The sequence below is a fragment of the Nestor notabilis genome, unplaced genomic scaffold, assembly GCF_000696875.1.
Source record: "Nestor notabilis isolate BGI_N333 unplaced genomic scaffold, ASM69687v1 scaffold12790, whole genome shotgun sequence".
Lineage (NCBI taxonomy): Eukaryota > Metazoa > Chordata > Aves > Psittaciformes > Psittacidae > Nestor > Nestor notabilis.
This window is the reverse complement of record NW_009909788.1, coordinates 34,819-53,351: the sequence shown is the minus strand read 5'-3', so window position 1 is coordinate 53,351 and position 18,533 is coordinate 34,819. Positions and strand designations below refer to the sequence as shown.

Below are 18,533 nucleotides of genomic sequence, written 5' to 3'. Positions count from 1 at the left end.
AGGGGCCCCACGATGGAGCTGTGGAAGAGTGTGAGGAGGAAGGAGTGGCAGACAAAGTGTCAGATGAACTGGGCACAATCCCCATTCCCATCCCCCTGCGCTGCCCAGGGGGAGGAGGTAGAGAAAATCAGGAGTGAAGCTGAGCCCGGGAAGAAGGGAGGGGTGGTGGGAAGGTGTTTTAAGATTTTGGTTTATTTCGTATTACCCCACTCTAATTTGATTTTCAATAAATTAAACTTATTTCCCCAAGTCAAGTCAGTTTCACCCATGACAGGAATTGGTGAGTGATCTCTCCTTGGCCTTATGCTGTCCCACAGCCTTTTGTTATATCCTCTCTCCCCTGTCCAGCTGAGGAAGGAAGTGATAGAGTAGCTTTGGTGGGCACCTGACATCCAACCAGGGTCAACCCACCACAGCTCCATGTGCCAAAATGCTGAGAAAGGAAAGAGGTTAGATTAAATCCAGATGCTTACCTGACCACACACGTCCCACATCCACATGCACTTGCACAGAGAACACCGGGTGTGCTGGCTGATAAAAGTGTACCACAAATACATATCTGCCCACGCGGGGCACTCTGCCACTCAAGGTAATCTGGTTCTGCGGAAACAAGAACAGCTCTGATAGTATATTTGTTTCAATAAATATTCCTGGGTTTGTGAGGTGTGCTCTGTGCCACCTACTTGCAATGAAAGAGGGGAGGCTTAGCATCTCTCAGCAAGTTAAATGTCTTCAAAGAATATGGCATTACGACTGCATGCTGCTATCTGTTTGCATGCCAAGCACATCTAATGCTCTTCTGCAGTCTGTGAAACTACTGCGTAGTTCAGAAAGAAGCTGGAGTTTTTGTTTCTGTGTATTGTCTTCGTGACGTACTCAGTCTGCTACATTTTGGTCATATCACATCATTCAGTTTTGATTCTCTTAAGGTTTTTCATCTACTTGACCTTACAAAGAACATACTTCGTGACATAGGAAATGAAGTTTTCAAAATATGAGATACCTGTAATGGTGTCAAGGTGACTCCATTAACTGAGCCAGAAGGTAAAGGGACACTCAGTGGATCGTAGAGTATATTTCTCTGTACTTCAGAAATATTCCTATCCTTGAATACATCCAAAACCAAAGCTGGTGGTGGAGTTTCATACACTGAGGGTATGCATGTTGCACTAAACACAGAACATAGTCATTACTCTAGGGCCCAGAAAAATTTCTTAAGCATCATAAAAGGAAAAGCAGTCGACATATTAGACTGTATTACAATTAATAATGCAATTATCAACCCCTGTTACTCTTTAGATTCTATGTAAACAATCAGAAAGTAAATGAAAACACAAGGTATGGATTTAACTCACAAAAATGAAAATATACGTTGACTGATTTTATTCACTCAGAATTTCCATAACCTGAAGAGTTTCAGTGGAAAGAGTTTGCTAAGGAAGATGAAAACTAAGAGAACTAAAAGTGCTAAAAAAACCAAATAAATTTCAGTTGATCCAGTTAGTTACATTCACCAGAATTTGTACTAACACCAAATTCTCAGTTCTACAAATATTTACATAGGTGTATCCTTTAAACATACAAGTTTCCCCACTGAAGTCAACGGGACTACTTAAGTACTTAGAAGTTAATATACCCTCAAATATTTGTACAATTAGAGCCAAAATAAATAATGATGCTCCTTGAAAGCATTCTTATTCATTCACTGCTGTGTTTAACTATTTCTTCCTTGGTCTATTTGATTCTGAAGAACTTGACTGAGAGAAGTATTTTCCAAGACTTCAGGGGAAAACATTTTTGGGGGTTTCCTGCTAGTATTTGTTCATTTCTCATAAGTACTCAACAGGCAATGATTAATCTTTGCCCAGAACTGGAATGGCAGGTATATTTCAAGGCCAGGACTGAGACGTATTTGCCAGGCCTGTGTGGGAAATCACATGCGATATCTGCTTATAACACTGTTAAACTGAGCCGAGATGCTGCATCTTTCAACTTGGTGAGCACAAAACATTTTCAGGCTTTCAGGAAAGCAAAAATGTGACAATCAGCACAATGATCCTAATAACAAAACATAAACATAGAGTTTATGTTGCAAACTATGCAAGTATACAAAAAGAGTAAAAAAACCAAATAAACACAACCCACAACACAAAACCAAAGTAAAATGTAAAAATTATTACATTTGCTTTATTTTAAATCCTGGTTTTCACCCAGCCTTTCCCCCATTTTACTCATAATATAAATGCCCAGGAACGAAAAATACCTTTGGTGCAAGGACAAGTATCTTCAGTCTTATAAAGCTGCCCTCAGTTGTAAAGCTCCAAGCATGAGAATTAAATTGCAATTCAATGCTATGCATGCTTGGAAGCCAAGTACAGTCACATGCTTTTATCCAATTTACTACCCAGATTTTTCTGCTTTCTATTTCAATTCAACCATTATATTAGAAGCTACTGTCTGGAAAACTATTAGACCTAGTCACCAACTCTTTCTGCCTCTGAAGTCCCGCAAACAACAGTTACTTTTACTTTGATGCCATTCCCATTGCCAGATCAGTAGGAAGAAAGCCTTAGGAGCAGTATCACGAGGGACATCCTTTAGAGTGCAACAGGAAATGAAATATGGGTCTCCCTAATCTGGAAGCTGCAGTGATAATTCCTTTCTGGTCCAAAGTACAATATACTTGGAGGGGTGAAGAGCTTCAACAGGACAGACCAAGTGCTCTGCAGAACCCAAACCTGTCTTCAGATCTTGGCAGCAGGAGAAGAGCCATCAGCCTGTGTCAACCAAGCTGCAGATTAACATTGTAATTATGGGTCCTATACAAGTATAATGGAGGAGAAGGATCACTTGGCATTGCTGTACTGGGTGAACACTGAGGGTACACTGTGGGAGGCAATGGAAACTATTTGATTATTGCCAAAGAGAAGTAACTGCTTGGCTGGAGAAGAAAGAGTTAAAGAAGAAACAAAGTACAATCAAGCACAGCAACCCAGCTGGCTGAAGAGGAGAGAGCATAAGATACCAAGACACCTGGCTGAGGAGGAGAGAGCATAAAGATAAGAGACTGGCTACTCTGGGACTGGCTGTGAGAAAGCAAGCAGTGTTAAAAAACAAACTATAAGTCAGGAACTAAACATGATAGGCTACAAATAGAATGGTATAAAAGCTAGAGCAATAGGCTAAAAATAACTGTTGTTAGAATGGTATAAATAGTTAGAACAGTAGGTAATAAAGCGATTCACTGCATGAAGATGCTCTGGGTCCGTGCCTTCATCCCCTCAGTACACCTACCACACAGGCCCCAAAATGAGATGGACAAGGGAATGGTTGTTTCTGAAGTGGGGTTTACATGTTGAGTAGCTTGATGCTGCCAAGTTGAGCTGGTGGATTTATGCCTGAAAGGGTAGTCACATCCCCTACCTATTGACAAATTAAAGCCATTTTGGAGCAGCTGGAGCGCCAATGTGCAGAATGAAACTCCAGACAGAGTAAGCATTTCAGGCCACCAACGTAGCAATGTTTCTCCAGCTTGGACACGTATCATACTGAGCAGTATATAAAAGATGTGATTTCTAAGGCATCAGCACTGAGTAGTTCAGATGGGCCAGGGAGAGTCTATTATTAACCAAATGCTGCACAAAGTAGATTAATACTAACACTTCAGCATTTTTACAAGTCGTACATTGCAGAAGTAGCCTACATATCACTTCTGAGTCACCGCGCAAAGAATAATTCAAAAGAATTAAAGTTCCATTCAGTCTGCCTTTCAAGGTCATCTTCAGAAAATACAAAGGATAAAACCAAGCAAGCTACCTTCCATCACGGGTACTCCTGTAAGCAGCTATGCACTGTACTTTAGGAGCCACATATTCTGGAGAAAATTCTTCAGCCGATACAATGCAAACTTTGTGCTGAAAAATAAGGACAAAGCACAATTAAAAAATAATGTAATAAATAAATAACAGGGCCAGGACTGAACGGGAATGCTAAAGTCTAATTTTAGCATGGGGAAACCTGAGCCCAGAGCCATGTTCTGTCATGGACTTCCCATAAGATTTTGAATCCTTCTACCTGCCTGCACCTGAATGCCTCAGTGTTGAATAGCATTTTTCTGTCCTTCTCAGCGAAATGTTAGCTGTTCAGAAGTTAAGTAAATTAAAATCTAAGTATGTGTATGGCAATGGGAATGACAGAAGACCAGCTTGCAGTGTCAGAAGCTAGGCAAGATGTACAGAGATGGGAGGGAAAAGCCTTCATCCGTGTTAGAGGTTTTTGGACCCTGGGGCAATTCCTAGACCTTCTGAAATGCAGACATGAACAATTGTTCACTCAAAGGCCGTAGAAGTGAGCTACAGTGACACTAGGATTTCTCCCAGTAGATTGAGAAATCATATTAAAAGCCAGTGAGACTTCATATGATTTTTTTAAAAACCTAAAAGTAGACATGTGCAAACGGAGCTGTAGAAGTCCAGCTGTAGTCATGGTGGTAAGGACTTAAGGGAAGGCTTGTGGGTAGACACAAAGTTTGCACTAATAAAATGTATTACCTGCATGTACAAAATACCGAAGCGTGGGTTATAAAACATGAGCATGAACTACTTGAAAGGATAAAAATGCCTGATAAGCAGTAAGACAACTAGCACCATGTATTAATATAAATAAAAATTGCACAGGGAGAATTCATTAACATGCAAAGTGATTCAGTTTAGAAGCAGGTCCTAAGGGAGCTCAGCTTGTGTTTTAGCAGTAGCAAGTAGGGACTAGAAATCCTTCTTAAACTAGAAGGCAGAGTGCTAAAAGTCCCTTTTCCTTGGCAGCAAATGTTGTGCCTGTCCTGCATCTAATGACCCACAGGGCTCCAATCCACAGATTCAGGGCAACGGAAGGCTCTGAATCTTTGAACTGTACCTCATGAGAAGCTAAAAAGTGTGAAACATGGTCTAGTTTTAGACAGCTGGTATGACAGTGTGAGATAAGGGCTTATTAAGCTGTAAGAAAGACCCTCTCTTGAAAACTAATCTCTAGAACCCCACTTTACCCTTTATTTAGTCCAGATTTATGAACTCCAGCACTAAGGCTGGCTCCCCCTTGCATCTCTGGTCTACAGAGGGTCACACACAAAAGTCTTTAGTTCCAAAGTTGCTGCCATTGGCTCTGTGTTTATTGTCTATACACCTGAAGTCCTTCTTTTCCCCAGAAGACTTCCCACTAGAGACTTCCACATGTGGTGATACAGACTAATAATATCATCTTTTGGATATGGATCTTGTTAGCATAGCAATCGCTGCAGGCAGCTAACATACAATCTAAATGGTATTTGTTCACACTGACCACTGCCTCATGAAATGAAGAAAGCATGTTATCAGTTATTAATACTAATAGCTCCATGAAACTCGTCTATGTTTACAGTTGTGTTTCAACTCAGGTTTTAACCATCTGGGTAACTCACCTTTTTAAAATGGAAAACAGAAACAACATAGAAGAAAATTCAGTGTCCCAAAAAATGTATTCCTGGTGTGGCCAAAAGAGGTCAGTGAAGGCTTTTCATTCAAAGTATTTAAAAGTTACATGACTAATGAATGAATTTATTACCTGAAATGAATCTATTTATTATCTGAATTTTGCAAGAGACCCAGGAAACTCCTACATGGGTTTTGAGGATTTAAAAGAAATGAAAGAAAAAATTATGAAGTATAAAAGCTTCCAGAAGATTTTTCATTTAAAGTGTACGTGTAAAAGAGAGAGGGGAACTTAAATAAAACATGAGAGAGCTGGAAAAACCCTTGCCAAGAAAGGCAAATTTCTGTTTATCTTTGGAACTCAGCAAGTTTGCTTCAATACAAAGAAACATCTTCAAGCATCTAATATACATCATTTCACACATTACTGCACAGCATGTGAACATAGGGAGAGAAATATATCTCTTAACCCTCAGGGAATACTTTGCACTCAGGGAACAAGTATTACAAAAGGGATAAGAAAACGGAAACTTACCAGAAGAAAATTAATTGATGATGCCTTAAGATGTATCTTTGTGTCTGCTAGTAGGTCATAGGCTGCAATACGATTGTTGTCGTCAACTACAACGCTGCGACAAAGGAAACTGAGACAGAAAGCAGGATTAAAAATGAGCCTGTGGATTTGCCATGTTGTTTAGGCTATTGCCTAGCTCAGCTGCCTAGCTTTTGGCTAGCCTCACCAGTGCTGCCTAGCCGTTCTGCTCCATCATGAGTAACAGCTATCTTTGTCAGTATCCTCGCTGGTGAGATGAAGGATATACCACGTACAAGACACTGCTTGTCCTTTTGTGGGCTGACCTATTCAGAACCCAAACATCCAGACCTCAGCTCAGATATCTATTTGAGCTACTGCTTTAAGTAGGATGTGAACAGACAGATACACATGCATGCTATCTGTGTAACATGATGTGTAACTAATATTCTGCAACTGGGCTGTGCTCCTTGGAGTGCCAGCACACACCAGCTGCTGTTTTCCACTATGGCCACGTGCCATTTATGATGTGGATCACCACACAATGGCAACTGTCCAAGTCTTGATTTTAGGAAGCTATTCTGGACACAGAGATACTCATCAATACAAAAAAAAAGTAGGTTTGCCTCTTACTGACTACCTTCAACTGGCTGCGCTTCTTTGGTAAGGACAAATACATACTAAGAGGAAGAGTCTTACTGAAGCCGTCGAACTCTGTCTTGTTCAGGGAGAATGATCCCTGCAACTTTCCAAAAGTAGCAACAGTTCCCTTTTGCTAAAGAGAAGTCACATAAGGATCTAATTTCTTCCTTCTGCATTTCTGCTAAAGCTAGGCCAGCCAGCATGCCATGGGTTTTCTTTTCAGCTGCAACCACCATACAACCACTCCTCTATTTCTCCTCTATTAACCAGAGAAGGTGGAAATTTCACTCTCATTTGGAGCACAGCTCAAAAACAAGGTCAGCTCAGGGCTAAGGACATTTATGACCAAAGAAATACAGGTCTCTTATTTGTGATTTGCTGGAAGCTTGCAATATTTTATTCTCTTTTGCTGTTTTATTGGGATAACTAATAGAGCTGTAAGAAGGCCTGGAACAATATATTCCTAGTTCTACAAGTTAATCTTATCTGCATGTACCTCACTATGTCATTTGATTTATTTTTGAACAGAAGAGACTTGTAGCTTCCTGCTCTAGAAAAGATGACACAGCAACTTACTTGCAATGCTTACATTAGCTTCATGCAGAATGGTCGCAGCAGAGATTTACTGCATTGCTGCATTGAAGCAGCAAGGGCTTTACTTGTATTTTCATCAGCAAGCTCTTAGTGTATCATATGAACAAACAAGAATGTTCAAAATTAGCCCATAAAATATGCTGAAGGGGTGTGGGGAAATGCCAATAAAATGGAAGATTTACAGCAAGTCATTTGGGGCTCAAAGTGTTATATAACAGGCTAAAAATAAGAGCCTTCCCCAGCAACAACCTCACAAGGTCATCACTCATAGCTCTGCTCTGCACCACAAACATGCTGATGAAAATGATTTTTCTTACTGAGCAATTTCATCCTGAATGCAAACCTAAGACTAAGCCTCCAATCTGTCAAACACTTGGCTCACAGGAAAAACAGATGCATGTCTGTAGTCTCCTGGCACTGGGTAGCATCTCCCAAGGGCACAAACATCTGCAGGATCACAGTCCTAATTTGAATCGTAAGCTGAAATGCTCAGGTGTTAAAGACAATCTCGCTCAGGTCAGACAAAATCTCTTGTGCAGAAACATCTGCAGTAACCTCAAAATTCAACAAGAATAAAGAATCATACAGCTGAAGACCTTGCCTACAGCCTAACAGCCAGATGATGGCTACAGTCAGAATTTCAGAGACCCTTATACTTCTGCTTCAGCAGATCTTGTTAGAAGCAGTCGGAATGCTCTTGTAAAACTGGCTGCTACATTTTTTTATAGCCAAAGCCCTTGGACGCACTTTTAACTAAATAAAAACAGTGCGGGCATCTGCAGCCAACACTGATGCTTTTCCACCAGACTCAGAGAATAATAGTTTATAAGGGTTTATGAATGTACATAAAAAAATAACCCTTTTTATAGGAAAACATTTCATTGAACCAGTAGCAATATTTATTGAGCTGATTAGACAGAGAGAATTAAAAATCTGTTACAATACCCACAGAATCATGTAGTTGCTTTTAAATCAACCTATAATATTCAAACAATCTACATAGTAAAATAGATTCCAATATATAGAAAGTATAATTATATCCCAAATGCTTATTTAACCATTTACTGATTACTTCAGAAATTCTTACCTGTATTTACAACTATATATTCTCACTCTGCCTTCAGTGACAGGTCCAGGACTATGTATTGTTAACTCAGCAGTGTATAACTGATCATCTTCATTGGCATATTCAAAAATTAGAACGTAGCGACCAACTTGAGGAACATTTATGGTCATCTGTAAATTAACCTAGGTCAAGATCATTGAAAAAGAAAAAAGCTGTTAGATTTTTCACTCCCTTTCCTGCAGGAAACTCCCTTTTCCTGCCTTGTAAGCCAACTGGTCAGCATCAGCCCAGGGCCAGTCCTGTAATGTCTTAGTAAAAGACATCCAACAGAATGGAAGCAATGCTTATAAATATCAGTTTATCTTTAGTAACATAAAAATTGAGCCTACTTCTCCACTGAAAAATAAATTTCCACGAACACAATTCCTACTGCAGATCCCTTACAAAGAGTGAAAGCATTTTCTCCAGGCAACAGCCAATACCACATTCTGAAGCATCTTTCAGTTTACCTGCACAATTGGTTAACATGATATTTGATTCAAAATAGTTCAAAGCAGTTGCATCGAAAGTTCTGTGGTTACAGGAGTTTTTGCTGCAGTTGGCTATGTAATTATTTTCAAATTTAAACTTTTTTCCTCAATATTTCCTTAAGCTACGAACACTTAAACGTGTAATTACTTCTGTCAACAGCCCTCTTGACTTCATTGCAATCCTTCATAACAGTACGGCTTTGTACATGCATCAGTCATGAAGCACCAGTGCCTGTGGCATGTAAGTATTCTTTTTGCACTTGATATTTTTAAAAGCAATATCCACGCACAGTAATAGAGGGCATCATCACTTTACATGTAATTATCATGTAATTGATAAAACACCTCGTTTTTACCAAACGCAGTTCCAGTATAACTTTTCACAAAACATGTTTCTCTTTCAATAGAGCTACAGCAAAGGCGTAATTGCTTCTGCTTTTTTGTTTATTGAAGGAAATATTTTACATAAGTATAGCTAATTAAGGGGGGAAAAAAGATTAATTTATAGTGATGTATGTACGCCATTTCTGCTGACAAACCATTATGCCACTTCTGTTGCAATTAAAGTATTCTGAACAGGCCAGTATGCCTAGAGCGGAAGGATTTTTATTTAATTAACTGCTTGTGTCAGAGTGAAATGTCTACTCTGGTCACAGTTATAAATCTGCCTACATCGATCCGTTTACACAGTTCTGTATAAAATGAGAAACTTGGCACAGCATCTGTTTTAGGGATATGTTACGTATTTGCAAATCCTAAGCTGTAACCCACAAGTGTTTTGGTCCAGTCGGTTTGTAGTCAACAGTGCAGACGGGACTGCAATTAACCGCAGGAATCTGACCTCTCTTCCACTGATATGGGTCATCACTGGTTGATCAGGAGTTGGCTGCCGCACAGGTATTCTTCTGTATTCTCCTCCATGGCTGAAATACGCTGCCTCTGAACCAAGGACACAGGAAATTCTGCCCAATGGCAAATGCTGATAGAGCAAGCAGCTTACATAAAAACAAACAAACACAGGGTTGTTATTGTTTTCAAGTGCAGCAAGAAAACAATAAAATAATCTAAGGCACTGGTTTATTCTGTAACATATATACTGACTGCTCTGTTGAAGAATGTCCTGAATAGGTGCAAGGCTCTGTAACTTGTATCTGCAAGATGGATGCTTCATAGTAATCACTAGGTAACAGCACCATATAATCCTAAGAACAAAGAATACAAGAAATGCAAGATCATGCAGAAAATTAAAAAAGGAACATCCCTAGACTTTCGCAATGTAGCAATGAACGAAACCAACCACATAAATAATTTTTACAGAGTATATCCTCAAGACATGAAAGTTTTTTGTTGTTACATGGGCCAGTAACATCAGAATGTATCTATCTCCCTAACTCTATTTCTACCTTCATAGAGATGGGACGAAGGCAGCTGCCCTGTGAGCAGGGAAACTTCGAGGCCACTCTCCCATCATTTGTTGTACAAGGCAGTGCTCATGAAGCAGCCTCTCCACAGCCTGGTTACACACAGCTGACTGCATGCAGTTTTCAGACATGGGTGCAATCCACATGCACACAACTCAACCATGTGTGACTCCACAAGGGAGATTCATGTATCCCAGCTAACTTCATTAAAATATTCTATTTAATTATTAAGCTGTGCTTCAAAAGTTGGTGTATTTTTGTTCTGCTTTGCCTACTTAAATTAACATATTAGAGGGTTTTTTTATCAAAACTGTTAATGTGAGAACATGCTGGGCTAAGGTCACTAATAAATTCCTTTTTGAAGGTATTAGTAAAAAACCCAGACACAGTAAGTACTGTCACTTTCAGCAAGAAATATGTTTGCAAGCACTTTAGTAACATTTTACATGGTATTCCATAAATTTAACAGAGCCCCAGGCCTAAAGACTGAAGACACTTGGCTACTTGTTAACCCTATACATTATACATATAAATTTCAGTATGCTGTCTTTGTGATCATACGTGTTTAAGGATTTTCACAGACTATGACCTCAAACAATTTCTATTTTTATAGCAATTTCTCAGAACTGTTGTCAGAAAATTTTTCAGTTTTTCCGTGAGTGAAAGAAGAGTCATGATGGAAGGATAAAAACATTTAGAAAATAACCTACTAACTACTAACCATGCAGCCCATCTTATGATACTCTTCTGAAGAATCTTTGTCAAGAAACTAAGGCCTGGTCATCTGTGGCTGAGCCAAGATTTAGATACAATATCTGATAGGTAAGAATTATTAATTCCTGTGAGCATTTATGCTCAACCAATTGTGCTGTATGCTAGTATTATTCTAGCCTTTGAGGGTAAAAATTCCAGATAAACTTAAAGTACGTAAGCACAAGAAAAATTAGAGCTGGTGACAGTCAGAGAAGAAGAAAAAAATGAAATAAGCAGTGGGACTGTAAATTTTCATAATGATACTCTGCTGCTGTGCTCTTTTCACTAGTGCTGAATTTCAATTGCTTGCAGGGTTCTTCCCAGTAAATAACTCCAGAGCAATACCATCATAACAGCCTTCAAGCACTTGTTTTCTTCAATTGTTTTCTTACCAAGAGGACTTCCTCTGCCATTATACTGACAGTCCACGTGCCTGGAACCAGCGAGAAAGGCTCTGTGGAGATTTTTCCTGGGATTGTGACAAAAGCTGGCTCCTTGCTGGGTGGGAAGACAAACTCTTTGCTCTGAGCAGCCCCTGCCAGCAAAATAAAACCAAGTAAAAATACAAGGGACTGTGAAAAATGTTTCTACTTGCTTAGTGTGCTGGACTAATGATTTAATCCATTAAAATTGGTCTAACAGGAGCTGATCAATGCTTTTCTTAAGGCATTACATTAATCAATGTGCATTTGACCACACACAGTGAACTACAGAGCTATGCAGTGATTGTTATTTTTGTTTTTATTAGTCTTGAGCAAATTGGTTCAGGAAAGCAGAGCTCTGCCCCTGTGATGGCCAGTTTTGCAATATTCTGAAGCGCTCACTACTTCACTTTCCTTTTCCATTATTTTCTGTTCAGCCTGTCTTTGCACTGACTCACAGTATGTTCAGCTGACACAAGGCCTGTTTTCATGTGACTTTCAGCCAAATATTTCAGATACTGGAGGTTCTCAGCAGCATCTAAAATGTTTAGTTACAGATAGTAACTGAAGGTCTGGACAGAGATGACGTACAACGGGCAGAGATGGTGTACAACATAAATGTAGCTGTGGTGTGCTTTATCAAAAAGAAGTTGTGAGGAGCAATTGTTATGAGTATTACAGGCTTCCTCTTTGAAGCCCAGACAAAACCTGCTTCCCTGCCTCCCATTCCATAAAAGCCAGAAACAACCATGAACTGCTGCCACTCTGCTGAGTGATATCTGCGAAGTCTTCAGTTTTGTCTCCTTGGAATTACTAAAAGGCCTATGACTAAACTCCATTAGCTCCCATAAGTACACTGAAGTTAGGCATTATAAGATATAATTCTGTGTATAGGCTTGCTGTGCCTCTACCATTTAGAGGATATGGAGTATTTATCTTTTATCAGGGCCCAAAAAGCATCACATGCTGTTGAGATCTGTAATCAATCAGAGCTAACTTGGTAGATTGGAGTCACCATTAAATAAATGTTATTCATGGAATGAAGGCAGAAGCCACTTTTAAACTGAAATATTAAAGGCAACTAAACCAATATAAATGCTGTTATCCCTTCTTTAAAAGCTTCATAAAACACAATTCAGAGCTTCCAAGTGCAGAACTGGAAGTATTGAGTTTGGCAAACATTTGAAAAAACAAATGCTGATTACTACTGTAAGCAGGGGTTTCATGCAAACACAGCCACATATACTAGGAAAAGCACAAAAGCACTGCCACTGCTAAAAGTGATGCATTTTAAGCAACACTACAAATCTGACTTAGGTGCACCTTGAAAAGACTCCTCCAACCTAACATTCTGATCTGTTGCACCACTGAGTTGCACCTACCTGTTTCAGCCTGAGATTGACAAGCAGATATGCGACCAGACAATGTTTCACCTCCAGGGTTAATATACCTCAGGATAATGCGAAATAAGTTTGATTTTTCCACATTCAAAGTTATCTTCACTTCATTCTGAAAAATGGAAGTTAATAAACAAAACCAGCCATAAAGTGCTGAATAGAGGAAGTTAGAAGCCATGCAAGCACCATACTAAAGTCCTACAAGAAAAATGCACATGCAGACAAGTATATATTGGAATGGCAATGCTGGTGCACAACAGAGGAAGACAGGCAACCCTAGTGAGAAAATTAATTCACTTACAAGTGTAATTAGTGCCAAAATGTTTTCCCTCAGCAACTGAGATCTTCCCTTTAGAGCTTTTTGAGCCCAGGCTGACATAGCGGAGGACTAGGTGGAAGAGCTTAGGGGAAGCCACAGTGATAGGCACAACCACCTCTGGCTGCGAAAAATAAAAAGAAAGGGGAAAAGGAGGAAAGGAAAGTATATTATTTGTTACTAGCACCCAGAGAAAGAAAAACCATTTGGCAAAGACAAACTCCATAACAGAAAAGAAAGGCTTGGACAGCTTGCAAAAGAACATAGAACAAAACCTCCTGTGAAATAAAACTCTTGCTGAATACTAGCTTATCCAGAAAGACACAGAAGGGCTGAACTAACATGTGTGTTAATATTGTACCTTGATATATGGGCAGTATTTTACAGTTATTCTCCCTTTCCATGCCATAAAGGAGGCTTACGGTATCAAGGGCTGTTGATATTCCTAGCTTCCCAAGGAACAGGCCGGAACTATCAATCCTACTCTGAGATCACACAACACACTCCACAGCGTACAGACATCTCAGACTGTCACTGAAACTTCTGCTTCTCTGCCAGATCCTGTGGTTTCTTAGAGATGTGATACCATGCACGACTCTTTACCCTGGGGATGAACTGACTGTTCCGGAGCCATGCAGTTCTCAACCCCATGGGACACTGCTCTCACACAGCCCTCATTATTTAGTTTGTAGAGTAACAGAATCAGGAGAGACATATTCAAAGGCTGGTGGTGGATTAGGAAGAGATAGGATTGGTGCAGCCTCAAGGGTTTGGCTTCCTTCTTTCCATCCTAAAACTCCCCTCATAATCCAGCTCCCACCAGTTCACCCATCACAATCCATTTGCTGTTCCTTTACAAGACTCTTGTTGTACGGTGACCTCCCCACCACTGTGGTCCATTTTGCTTCCGCAGATGCACACAGGTTTTCTCTGTTCCATACATTTGAGAACAAAGCACAAAGCCTCATTTTCTCTTACTCCTAAAAGTTACAATAAATGCAAAATTACCAGCTCCCATATGCTGCTCTGAATGCATATTCCTCAATTCTATCATCACCAGACACCTCCATCTTCTTAATAGAAATGCAAAGCAGAAAGCAAAGAGAGACATACCACAGATGGCAGGCCCGAGAGATCTAGAGACTTGATAGCTAAAATCTAGGTGATTGCAGAAGGGCAGTGGACCAGAATGGAAAATACAGACAGGTAGGGCAATAGGGAAAGGTTTTGCAAGAATTGTTTTAAGTGGAGAAGGATGACTTCTGAAGGATAATACATGGATAAGACAGGCACTAAGGGAACACTTGAAAAATAGATATAAACAAAAAAGAAAAGGCAAAAGAAATTAAAAAACATGCTTCAGGAGATTTATCAAAACAGTTTCTAAGCTTTTATGGAAAATCTAGAAGACACAGCGAAGGGAGAGAAAGAAGACACATGTGAGGAATGAGGGAGGAAGAGATGCCGGTCCCTGGCCTCAAGCAAAGGCAGGGAGTGGAGAGAAATTATTCTTCAAGCTCTGTCACAAACTTAGGCAACTCTGCCCAGCGCTTTAAAATCTAAGCTCGGCTGTCAGCTGCTCAGTCTATAATGAAACATGCATGTTGGCAGCTAGACAGTAGTCTCCACTGGTGTCACACACAGCTTATTTATTTCACCTCAAGAATATTTCATTGTATTGAAATAGTTTCTTTTCACACAAAGTTGTTACAATTGCCTTTTGTGTGGTAGATATGGTAACATTTGTCTCCTACAAAGTAAATGTCAGGAGGATTATTTCAGGGTCCTGCAAGACACAGGAGTGCTATGTTGAAATTAAGGAAAGTTCCTTGAAATGAAGGACATAATTTCCTCCAGTTAGGTCCTTGCGTAACTGAGAATGTGCCTCAGTTATGCAAGGATCTAAATAAGAAAAGCCTGGAGCTGGCAATTACTTACATGGCTGAAAAGGTTTATCCATGTAAGCAAAATAATGCACACTTGTAACAAGATTAGAGCCAACCCCTTTTCTTTACCTCTCTACAAAATGCCACTGGATAAGAAATGCAAAAAGCAGCTGAGTTAGAAAGCAGAAGTTAAGAAATCACAGCTACTGGACAGTTGCCTTCCTTTATGAAAGTGGATTAATTCTGAAGATCCAACAAATATGAGCTCCGGAATAAAACAAACAAACAAACAAACAAACAAACAACAAATAGTGAAAAATGAAGAACAGAAAGGAAATCACTACACCTGTGCAATAATTATGTGCTTGCACCTCCATTAATCCTTGGACACAACTACACCAAGTACTACCTCCAAGAAGAGTGAGCAAATACTATTTATTGCTCAAATCTACTGTTTTAAAATCCTGGTTCATTTGGTCAGCAGTTCAGTCCAAAGTCAGGCAGGTCTCTTCTTACACAATTAAATGATGGTGACTTTCTTCCTGTGATTTACTTATCCCCTCTGTTGTTGTTTAGCTTATTTGTAGACTGTCATGAGACTAAAATGAATGTTGCCAATATGCTCCTGCTCACAGCTTCCTTTACTGAATCACATCTTTTCCTGTTTGCTGTAATGTGAAGGTATCATTGCTAACAAAAATTGGCTCTTTTTTGCCCAATATAAATTGCAAGTGTAAAAGACTTCAGTGACAGCCCTGTGATGGTATCTGAAAACCAAGATATGTGCAGACTGCCATGGAACTGTGTAATTCAAATTATTTAGCCGAGCATCAATCTTCTGCTGTTTCCATTGTCCTTGACATGACAAGAACTTCTGCACTTAGTATCACAGACATCAAAGCTACTAGCTCTTCTCTTTACATCTATCTCAAAATGTGTATCTCACACACACACATACACACACAAAAACAACCCTCAAAGAATATTTCTGAAGAACAAATACTTGCAAAAGTGATGACCTTACTAATAATACCAACACTTACTAATCTAAACAGTGATACAGTGCCAAAGAGTCCAGATTAATGATATCCTGTCCTTTTATTCTGGTTTCTCTATGACTCTGCACACACATAGCAGTACTATGGAGACATACATACCATGCACCTATGTCTTCACCCCAAAGCCTTGAACAAAATACCAGCTTACCTGTATAGATGACATATGAGCATATCCTCTCCAACTGAAGCCAGGGAATTCCTGAGGATCATAGCCAAAACGAATCTCCCTTCCCTTTACAGTAGTACCATCTTCAATCTCAAACTTCATGTGGTGCAGATCAGGGAAAAAATAGTCTTTTTCAGGCCTTTCAAGGAGAAAAAAAACAAACAACAAAGTGTTACCAATTGCTGTATGGTCTACATCTAAGAGCATAAAGCAGTGGAAGGGAAGTGACCTACTGATGACTGATAAATCCTGAGAGCAGATAGCAAATTCCAGACAGCTGATAAAGATGGGTGTAATGAGAGTTCTCTTTCTAGGAGCTTTTACAGCTTACATAGTTTTTATTATATAACTCTTGATGCATAGATTCATATGCAATACTATTGCAAAACTGTATTGGTTAATAAAAAAACAGAAGAAAACTGCCCAGCAAAATTAATATTAACGACTGATACAATGGCAAGGGACTAGCAGGCAGTTTCAAAAGAACTATGCTGATGCAGGAGCTATCAGGAGCTACAGCCAGACTCACTCCTGACAGGTTGTCCCCACAACGTGGGCCCTGCACTGGCAGCCACCCGAAGGCTCGGCACACACTGGGCTGAGGGATGCTCCAACATCACACCGGCATCCTGTTGAGGAAAGAGCAGAAGCCAAATATTCCATCAGAAAAAAAGTGACAGAAGTTATCAGAAAACACACCTCGCTTCCACTAATTAAACACCATTAATGACTCATTTTTTCCTTCTGGAGTCCTTCAGACTCCCCTCAGACTCTTTAAGCACATGTTTACACACACGCATGCGCTGCAACTGTTTCTGGTTTCTGAAGCTTGTGGTTGTTTTCTTTATTTTCACCTTGGAATGTGACAAAAGCCACTTAAAAAAACCCCAAACAGATCACAAGTAGTAAGCCATGCCACATTGCTAAATGCGGACTAAAGCTCTGCAGAACTGTCATTCAAATGGTTTGTGAGTAAGTCAGAATTTCTACAGCAACATCACAACGAATAATTATTAAAAAACCCCAAACAAACATAAAAGAAGCAAACGAACAACACCTCCCCCCACACACCAAAACAAACAAACCCCAAACCCTAATTTACAAAAACTGCAAGATGCTAATTTTTCAGGGTCTGGTACTGCAATATTTAATTTTCTTACAAAAATTGGACACAACAAGAACATATGTGTTATATAATAGCGTATGCCTATTTTTAACCAACACTGGACAACAATATTGAATGATTTTCTACAGGATACAGGAATTGTGGCTCAAACTAAAGAACACCTCTAGTAACGAGGTATAATTTATCGTACTAGGGAACAACTATGTCTAGGCTAAAAATTTCAAGCTGAACTGAAAGGTTGAAAGTTCCTAAATATGTATTTACATTGTAGTGTAAAAGATTCCTGTTTCCTAAGACATTATAAGCACCTGTAATCCTTTCACACCTTTGTGAAACCAGATCCCTTTCATTATCTCTTGGTTTAACATTAGGCATAAAAGCTTTGTTCAATAGAGTACCTCTTATTTTTAACTTTGCACATATTAAATTATTGTTAAATTATGTCAATGCATCAAAAATAAATCTCTTGCATCAACCCTGGACAGGGTGATGCACACTGAAGTCAGTGAAAGTGCTTTCAATAACTTTAACAAACCTACATCTGCAGCGGGGGGACAAGGAGGGAAGGGAACTGGTGCTGTAACCCTACATCACGCAAAACACATGGCAGAGTAAGTATCCCTCAGAGGAAAGGCCACTTTCTCCACATCACAGCTACATCTGGCTCTGCTTCAAAACACACTGAGCCCTGGACTAAAGAAATACATGAATATACCTGCAAAGACACCCATCAAGCTACTATCCGTTGTAACATTTTAAGTTCTTACTATAGCAGCAGACCTTAGAACACTGCTAAGCAGAACAGACAGCTACCACTCTTCTAAGTAACACTTGGAGGAAAATCAACCATCCCTGACTCCACAACTTGGGATAAGGAATGAGAGGAGGAATGACTGTCAATTACCTTACTTGATAAGATAACAGCTTCAGCTGTGCACGAGTGATTCAACAAATCCATCTACATTTTAAAAATACAACCTAGGGAATTCTAAAAACTTTTCTGCTACGTGCAAATGTGCTACTGGAAATGTCCTTTATTCATTTTACCTCTGCAGCCAAAATAATTCTTGTTTTCGACAGCATAATAACCAGCTTCACAAGTGTCGCAGGAATCTCCACAGACATTAGATTTGCAGTAACAATGCCCATTTTCCTGGGGGGG

At 39.6% G+C, this 18,533-nt stretch overlaps 1 protein-coding gene across 1 annotated transcript in view; it reads right to left on the bottom strand.

The window, feature by feature from the left end:
• LAMA3 (laminin, alpha 3) overlaps positions 1-18,533 on the bottom strand; it is a 103,591-nt gene that overhangs the window by 53,990 nt on the left and 31,068 nt on the right. The window contains exons 18-29 of the mRNA XM_010023076.1: positions 18,419-18,524; positions 16,775-16,874; positions 16,228-16,384; positions 12,805-12,931; positions 11,393-11,535; positions 9,928-10,028; positions 9,668-9,821; positions 8,318-8,478; positions 5,998-6,106; positions 3,817-3,914; positions 1,004-1,169; positions 474-600 (exon numbers count right to left, since the gene is read on the bottom strand). Coding sequence (XP_010021378.1) covers positions 474-600; positions 1,004-1,169; positions 3,817-3,914; positions 5,998-6,106; positions 8,318-8,478; positions 9,668-9,821; positions 9,928-10,028; positions 11,393-11,535; positions 12,805-12,931; positions 16,228-16,384; positions 16,775-16,874; positions 18,419-18,524 — 1,549 coding nt within the window. The remainder of the gene's footprint in view (positions 1-473; positions 601-1,003; positions 1,170-3,816; positions 3,915-5,997; positions 6,107-8,317; positions 8,479-9,667; positions 9,822-9,927; positions 10,029-11,392; positions 11,536-12,804; positions 12,932-16,227; positions 16,385-16,774; positions 16,875-18,418; positions 18,525-18,533) is intronic.